Source organism: Triticum aestivum, chromosome 3D (assembly GCF_018294505.1).
Source record: "Triticum aestivum cultivar Chinese Spring chromosome 3D, IWGSC CS RefSeq v2.1, whole genome shotgun sequence".
NCBI classification, from domain to species: domain Eukaryota; kingdom Viridiplantae; phylum Streptophyta; class Magnoliopsida; order Poales; family Poaceae; genus Triticum; species Triticum aestivum.
In genome coordinates, this window is record NC_057802.1 from 1,486,857 (window position 1) to 1,495,630 (window position 8,774).

General features: G+C 44.8%; 1 protein-coding gene across 1 annotated transcript; it reads right to left on the minus strand.

The window, feature by feature from the left end:
- Positions 1 to 5,237: 5,237 nt before the first annotated feature.
- LOC123073554 (uncharacterized) lies at positions 5,238 to 8,299 on the minus strand. The gene is made up of 2 exons (XM_044496644.1): positions 5,840 to 8,299; positions 5,238 to 5,556 (listed from the first exon to the last, which is right to left on the minus strand). The coding sequence occupies exons 1-2, from the start codon at positions 6,575 to 6,577 to the stop codon at positions 5,527 to 5,529; spliced, it is 768 nt and encodes a 255-aa protein (XP_044352579.1). The 5' UTR covers positions 6,578 to 8,299; the 3' UTR covers positions 5,238 to 5,526.
- Positions 8,300 to 8,774: the final 475 nt, after the last annotated feature.

Sequence of the window (8,774 nt, forward strand, 5' to 3'; positions counted from 1 at the left end):
GCCACTGGACCGAATCAAACGCCTTCGAGATATCGAGCTTGAGCATGATGGCTGGCTGTTTAAGCGCGTGCAGTCTCCTTGTTGTACTTTGCACCAACATGAAGTTGTCATGTATGGAACGGCCCCTGACAAAGGCACTCTGGTGCTTGCCAACCAGCCCCGGGAGCTCCAAAGCCAATCTAACCGCAATGATCTTGATCACTCCATGAACTAGGCTCACCGGCCTGAAATCTTTTACGTCAATCGCTCCATCCACCTTCGGCAACAACGAGACAATTGCCTTGTTGATAGCATACAAGCCTCTCACATCTCGACGAAAGAAGGAGTCAAGCGCAGCCATGATGTCCTCCTTTATAATCTCCCAACATGTTGCATAGAAACGACCGGTGAATCCATCCGGGCCTGGGGCCTTGTCCATAGGCATTGCAATTACCACCCGCCGCACTTCCTCCTCCGTGAAGGCAATGTCTAAGACCGGCATGTCCAGGCAAGGGAGCTGGAGTGTTTCTAGGTTCATGGAGGTCGTTCGCTGGTGTGCTGCTCCAAACAGAGGTGATCATGTTCCTCCGCTGTCGGTGACACGCCGACTGGTGAAAGAGCCTCGTGTTACCATCTCCCTCCCGAAGGAAAAGAATCCTAGACCGTTGCCGCGCAATGGTCCGTTCAAGAGAGCACAGCCCCAACAGCTTATGCTTAAGCAATCTCCGTAGTTCCCGTTCCTGATCAGAAAGAGCTCTCGTGTCCTTAGCCTTGTCTAGCCGTTGGATCACTTACTTCACATTACCAAACCACCGATCACTCCATCTCTTTAAGCTCTTTGTCGTGGCTCTCAGCTTCCTATCCAGAGTCATGAAAGGATTAGTCCCACGGGGAACCGAAGCCCAGGCCTCCGCTACAGTATCCATAAAACCCTCGGCCTTTGTCCAAAAAGCCTCGAACTTGAAGCGCGATCCCACGCACAGCTCCGCGTTCAAATCCAGCAGGAGTGGACAGTGGTCCGAGATGGCTGAGCCCACCGCGCTAAGGCAGCAGGTCGGGTGCAGCTCTTCCCACGACACAGTACAGAAAACATGGTCCACCTTCTCAAGAGTCATACTAATAATTAGGTATGGTCATGAGTTCCTAACTCACAGGATAGCCAACTGCTATTTCCCAATCGTATGTGCTCAGAGAAATAGCTATAGCTAAATCAATGCTGAAATCCCTTCAATGTGCTGTCCTATAAAGAATGCTTGAGTACCCACCTCCTCGAGGCATCCCTCGGTCCGGAGTGCCATCTGTGCCATCCGTTCCATGCGGGTCTCCCGCCGATGCCTCCCTGGCACGCTCCGCGCCATCCGATCTTCGGGACTATCCCACACCCGATCAGTTTTCCTCGGGGGTCCCTTGATGTGTGAGTAGGCGGAAGTGCGTGGGGCCATCCCTCTGTGGTGGTTTGCGTCCTGCCCGCGTGCTCCAGCTCACGTGTTGCTCTACGTGCGTTGGGTGAGGCTGAGTCCACGTGTCAACTTCATTCCTCTCCCTTCGGGACGCCGAAGGAAGAGGAATGTTCTGGTCGGCTTTGCTCGGTTTCATTTTGCCTATGATGTTCTGGATGGGAAACTCATCCGGGTAGGGCCAGCGGCATGCCGCTTTATCACGCACCGGCCAGCGTGCTAGTGGTGCCATTGGATCGGGTTTGTGATGCCATTGGCTGGGACCGCTGTTGATGTCCTGCAACTTTTACACTCTTTTTGTGCTTTAGTACAAGGACGTTCAATGCATTTGCTTGAAGATTCTTCTAAGCATAGGCTTCACCCTGATCGTCGGCAATTTTGCAACTTTTATTTATCTCCACTACTAACCTAGTTGCTTTGCGGTTTTTATTGAATCGTTGCAATTTTTTCTTCAGTACCTGTATAAACTCAGAGAAATCTTTTAAGACATGCAAAACCGAGTCAGTTCCAAGGAAGAATAGTGGTTTCGAAAGGGAGTTAGTCAAGTTTGAAGGCAAAGTGTCGATTGCTTCATCGTTTGCCCTTGAAACTTTTTCTACACTAAACATACGCCATCTCATGTTACACTTCAACATTTGGCATTTTATGCGGTTTGTTTGATATATTTAATACATTAAGCACATTTTTCTGCATTTAATTGATATAATTTAAATCTGAACTACAACTGCACTAAATAATTGCTCGTTAAATAGGAAAAGCATGAATTGTCTTTACAAAATATAATGTAGACAAATAACCACTTGATGCAGAAAACTAATGGCAAAAAATAATATAGAGCGATAATTTTCTAAAAAGGAAAAAAGCATGATTAGTCTATATTAATATTTTTAATATTTGTGACATTTTTATATTTGTTTATTTTCTTAAGAAGAAAATTATCATTTGATATTATCTTAATAATTCAATGATATTTTATAATTCCAAAACATGTTTTAAAATCTTTGTGGATATTTTAAAATATTCCAATATTCTCTAAAAGTTTATAATTATTAAAATTTGCAAATGCTTGTTTAAATTATGGAAGTTGGCAACTTTGAAATTACTCAAGAAGTAAGATTTGGTTTGCGACTAAGATTGCCAAACCTAAGGTTAGGCAAGTTTGACCAACTTAGGTGAGTGATTGGTTCAAGCCACACCTTAGGAAAGCCACACTAGGGCCCCACATGACATCCACACAAAAAGTATGGTAAGATTTCCTTAGGCTTGCCAACTTGCGGCTCTCTTTTTGAAGAACTAACCTTAGGCAAGTTTGGCAACATTGTATGGCAAAGTGTGGCATTGCTAGGCCTAAAACCAAACGGCCCCTAAATCTGTGTTACTCGCGGAAGAAAATTCTTGCCTCCAGGAGAAGTAAATATGTGCCTCTCGCAGATAGAAAAAAACACATTTTTTTTCCTTTTTCGAGAGGCACGACCGTGCCTCTCGTGAAAGCGAATCTGTGCCTCCATGAGAAGTGAATCTGTGCGTCTCGAGGAAGGAAAAAAATTATTTTTTTTCTCTTTTCCGCAAAAAGAAAATTTGTGCCTTCATGAGAAGTAAATGTGTGCCTGACATGGAAGGATAAAGAAAGAAAACGTTTTTTTTGTGCAAAAATTGTATTTTTGTACCAAATCCTAAGAAAAAACGGGGGAAGGTGAAAACACTCGAAAAAATCATCTAAATCCAAAATACGCGTACAGAAAAATAACAAAATTCGAAGGGAGCACCAAGAGCATGTCATGGGACGGCGGCTGAGAGCGCGACATGTGGCGACGGCTGAGAGCGCTCCAAATGAAGCGCTCCCAGCCCACCCTAGTGGCCTTTGCGGGGGCTCTCTGAAGGAGTTCTCCTTGATTAGTTCCCGCGCTGGTGAGCCGGCCCAGCTATCTCGCCCCTTCAGCGAGTCCGAAGCCAGACTCGCCGAAGGCGATATAGGTGCGGCTTCGCTGAAGGTGTCGCTTCCCGACGCCCCAGTTTGGGCTAGTCCTCGGTCGGGTTCACCGTTTCCTATCTTTTTCTATTTTTCTTCATTTTACCTTTTTCTTTTCTATTCTGTTTCTATTTCTTTCTTTTTGCCTTTTTCTCTTCTATTTATTTTTGGGTATTATACAGAATTTTGGGCCGGTCCACTGTTGGGCTTGCTGTTCCTTCACTTTGCTGTTTAATTTTTGGGTTTTAATATAGGTGCTTTTTATTTTAAAAAATTTACTTTCCAAAATATCACTTTGTTCAGTGTATATTATGCAAATGTTCAATGTATATTCAAAAATTGTTCAATATACATTACAATATGTTCAATGTGTATGCAAAAATTGTTCAGCGTATATATTCATACTTTAAAAATATTTGAAATAAAATAAAAGCAAAACCTGGGTGCTACAGAGAAGCGCTACGGTGCCGGTTCTATCCTCCAAAGAAGATAATAATAAAAACCTGATATAAACCAGATCGCCCGTCGATGTGGCATGTCTATATCTATTCATAAAGAAAGGTGATATTTTCGGTTTGGTTTCGTCTCGATGGCAGCGGATAGGGAGTCCTATGCGAGACGGCGCAACTCCCTAGAGATGAAATAAGGTTCTCCCTGTCTAGCCCCCATTCCAGTGGTGCGTCTACCATCGTTGGTGAGCATGTGGAGATGTGTCTTTTGCGGATCTATTTTTGATGGACCTGTTCGTCGTTTATCTACGCTCATATGTCTTCATGTCAAATCCTTTCGATCTACGCTACTCTCTATCAACGGTGGTTGTTGTTTTGATGTTGGTCTTTTGGGGACCAAGCGACTATCTACTACAACAATTTTTGTCCGGCTCCGGCAAGGAAGGGGCGATGACAGCGGCTCGCCTCAGTGCTTGTAGTCATCGCTAGGTCGTCTCGCCGTACTGTCATGATTGAAGATGAACAGACTGGAAGTTTTCCCACAAAAAAGGAAATACTCCATGAAGCTTAATATATTTGATTTGATGCCCGAATCAATCATGGCAAGGACCTGATATTCATTCACACATCGGTGACATTCGCAGTGGGAAATCTTTAGTAACGCCTCCTGCCATTGTAGTATGCAATGACACCTTTATCCTTGAACAGGTTGAGGGCTGTGATCACTCTCTTTTTGTCTTTGCCAAACGGAATATTGGTGTCGTCGGTCTATGTGGTTCTTCTAAAAGGAGTTCACATCAATCAGAAGTGCCTTCTTCTGGGAGGACTCAACATTGTGCGCGAGACAGAGCACCATATCCATATGAAGCAGGTCATCTAATCAGAAGTTGAAAACACAGGTGCAATCATTTGTATAAATGCAGAGATTTTTTCCTCCACTTTTATCTACAACTAATAACCTCACGCTAACCAGGTACTAGACTTCCAGTTAAGTCTATATTGAAAACCAATTGAGAGGTTCCTTCAAAAGAAAAAGCTGGAGCACAATATTGACTCAGAAACATCCCAGGGATGTTAACAAAAGAAGTAATATATCACTATTTTTTGGTACTTCATTCTGTTGAATTAAAACATAGTTGCCAACTAGGATTGTTCTCAAGAATGGACATGATTCATCTCCACCATCTTGGTCTTCCCGATCAGGTTACCGATTTGAAGCGTATGGTATAAGTGAAATATGCATATGGAGTTTATTGCTAGGAAAGTTGAAAACCCAAATTATTCACACAAAGTTCTACCAAACTTATAATTTGTAGACATCCAATCAGCACACTGAGCAATGTTCTTAGCCATTTGGATAGTTTGACTACATGATTTCCCCATTTCAATCATACATGACAGTCCAAGAATCCAAACATACATGTCGCTGTTCTAGTCTAGAAGACTGGGACGTTGAGAGTTACCAAACCCAGAGAGATAAAGTGGCTGGAAGACTACGTAGATCACAGATACAAGATGCATATTGTAAACGAATTCTCAACAAGACCACCCCTCATTGGGACTATGCTTTTTCTGTCAGCCAAAGAACTTTGGCAGCCTCTTCCACGAACAAGTGTACGTCATGTGTTTCGGTGCTCTTCACCTCTGGCATGGCCGTCATCGAGCAGTTTCCTCAGTACGGTGTCTTCCTCCTCTGCTCTTCCTACAGGATTAATATGTAAAGGATAAATAGCTCATTCTGAATTACAATGACAGTGGATGATCCAATCAAAACTTGACTAGTTTCTTCAGTGCTAACTATGTGCTACAATATGATTTGAATATAGTGAGAACGTTCAGCTGGCACAGCTCATAGTGCAGCACACAGTGCAATATTGAATTCAAAACAGGATGACTAGATCATATCGCCATGTACAGAAATAGACCTAATAATCGCAACGCAACAGCTATTAACCTTATACGAATTAATGCAATGATTTTCCTACCTGGGTTCTGGTAGTATGCCGCCGCCGACGCTTTGCTGCCTGGGTAGGATGAGCACCAGCAATCACGGATATGAACCTAAATCCCTTATGCTCTTCCCTGGGATCCTGGAACACCTGATCGAAGTAGACCCGTCCTAATCCAAGTGTCCCAAATTCAGACCCGTGGGTGTTCAAGAAAACCAAGTATGGACGTCCATTCTTCTTTCCGTGCCCAACAAACGTGACGATATGCGACGCCGGACGCTCATTAGGTTGGAACGGTGTGTCGAGCTCATAAATCCTATCCCCCAAGTTAGCAAATTCCTTGGGCCGCACGGCAAAGGTTCCCATCAGGTTGGCCCCAGACTCTATCATATGAAACACCCTTTCATGTATCATGGGCGCATGGCACTTGTAACCTGCGATGCGTACCCGGATCTCATTTCCATCCTTGCAAATTGCCTTGACCCCTCTATTCTTGAATAACTCAAGTGCAGTAATGGCACGGGGACTCCAGTCGTACCCCACAGGTACCAGCAACTGACTCTCGTAGTCGTCCGCATAAGAATCAGCATCAATCCAAACTCCTGGCCACGCTAAATCCGTGGTGTACCCTATTGCATTGAAAAGGCAGGTGGGTCCATCTTGCGTCCGCAAGATAGAGAGTCCAGGTCTAATATACTCATAGTTATTGCCTCGGTCGACCATTTCTGTGAACAATAAAATGCCAATGATCTGCATACATAACATAGAGCACATATTAATTAACCGGCATACAGAATTAATAGAGAGCCTAGATGAAATAAACGACTGATAAGAAGAGCTTGGCTTCGACAATCAACAATGCATGGGATAATTAATCAATCATCACAGCTAGAATTAATAGAACAAATCGATCAACACGGTTGACATCAATCGAACAAATGATATCACACAACATGAGCAAAACATAGTGGCATGTCTGCAATCCCAATTTGGACAAGTGCCGCTAGCTGCAATTTGATTCGATCGCCCAACAGCTAAGATGCAGATCAACATTAGACTACTACACTGATTCCCCTAATCGATGACACTAAGGTAGATTAAACACAGATAGTAGCATAGCAGCAGTGAATCTGAAACTGGACTGAAACAATAACTCTGCAAAATGAGATAAATTAAACGACTTGTCAGCAGTTCCAGCGATCCCACACCTCACTTCGATTAGGTGAGGCAGTGAGCTAGAATGGCTAGCTAATTAAGACCATCAAGGAATTAATTAAACAGAGATAGTAGGATGTCCAAAATCCCCGTTTGACATGCGCTGCTCAAATCGATTTGATTGTCACACAGATAAGATGCAGATCGCATTACACTAGCATGTAGAATGCAGTTTATGAGTTTCTTGGTGACTATCAATCATCAGTTCATCTATTCGGAAGAAAAAAGTGTATAATCAGTTCATCTGTAACAGACGAGGGTCAGTGTTACGCCATTCCAGACACTATTCATGAACTGAGGGGCGATGCTCAGATCCTTAATCAAGACCGCCATCAATTCTAGAATTGGAGCAAATGACATAACAGAAGATGATGAAAAAATAACATGCCCAATTTTTTGACATCCGCTAGCTGTAGATTCAGTTGCCCCACTAATAAGATGCAGGTCAACATTACACTGGATAGTAGCAGCCATCCAGAAATTTATTAAACATAGGTACACTAGCAGCAGCAAATTAATCTGAGCGAACTGAAATTAAATCATAATTAAGTCGGCTTCGACGATCAACAGTGCATCAGATAATTGACTGGCATGTAGCTAGGATGCATATATAGTTCATGAGCTAGCTAGTTGCTGACTATGAACATGAGCAAACTGGGGATGCACGTACGCATTAATATCAATTGCCACCTAGGATCAGAACAATTAAATGACATGAAAGAAGATGATTGAAACATAATAATAGCAGGCCCAGAATCCCAATTTTGACATGTGCTGCTGCAATTTGATTCGATCGGCCAATGCAACAAACAAGATGCAGAAGATTAACATTACACTGCTACAAGAAAGATAACCAATGTATGTCGTCCAGGAATTGAACTGAAACACCAACAGATAGTTGGTCAGTAGATAAATCTGACCAAACTGAACTGAAAGTCTGAAACCACAAGTGTAGCTGCATAATAAAGAAGGTAGAGACAACATGATGATATATAGAAGAAGTAAAGGACTGATAGGAGGGAGGGGCAAAGGATCTCCAATCAGGCGTTGATCTGCTGCTGCCTCGCGCAGCGATTTGCACACACTCGAGAAAGAATCGCCTTGTCGCACCATTCGCCCTAGCCACCCCGCCGCCGCCGCAACGACCCCCCTCATCCGACGGCGACGGCGCCGCCGCAGCACGGCATTTGCCCCCGAATGCCCGTCGCCTCCGCAAGCCCCCCACCCCCACACCTCCCCGCCGACGCCCCTCCATCCCCCGTTGCAGCCGCCGCCGCGGGATGCTTCGCTCTCTGTCGGCTCACATGCGCAAAATCGGAAGCTTGGATTTTTTTTTTTATTAAGCAAAAAATCCCCTAGCCCAGACGGTAGGAAAAAAAGAAGAAGAAAAAAGACCACGCCCGCCCGTGAGGCAGAGGCAGGACACACTGCTTAGGCGCCACCGCGGCCGGATGCCGCGCGTCCGCATTGAACTGCGCGGCCGCCGGATTCGAACGTCCCTCCCATGCCGTCGCCTTGGACCGTACGGACAGCGCCGCCGCCGGTGCCCTTCCCCTCTTCCTCCGCCTTACCCGTCCCTTGCGCGTCACCGCCGACGACCCCGATCATCAGCAGGCCAGGGGCCGACGACGACGACCGTTTACAAGGAAACTATGAAAAGCGCCACCTTTGTGCCTGGTAAAACCTCACAAACCGCAGATCCGGGCGCGCAAATGTTGGCGGGGCACGAAAAAACTGAGCTTTGAGTGCACGACAG

What these genes read in the sequence shown, in the direction of transcription:
- LOC123073554 (XM_044496644.1), bottom strand. Translation starts at nt 6,577, where the DNA reads ATGTGCTCTATGTTATGTATGCAGATCATTGGCATTTTATTGTTCACA. An exon ending in GGCATACTACCAGAACCCAG is followed by an intron (nt 5,557 to 5,839) that starts GTAGGAAAATCA and finishes TTAATCCTGTAG; the next exon opens with GAAGAGCAGAGGAGGAAGAC.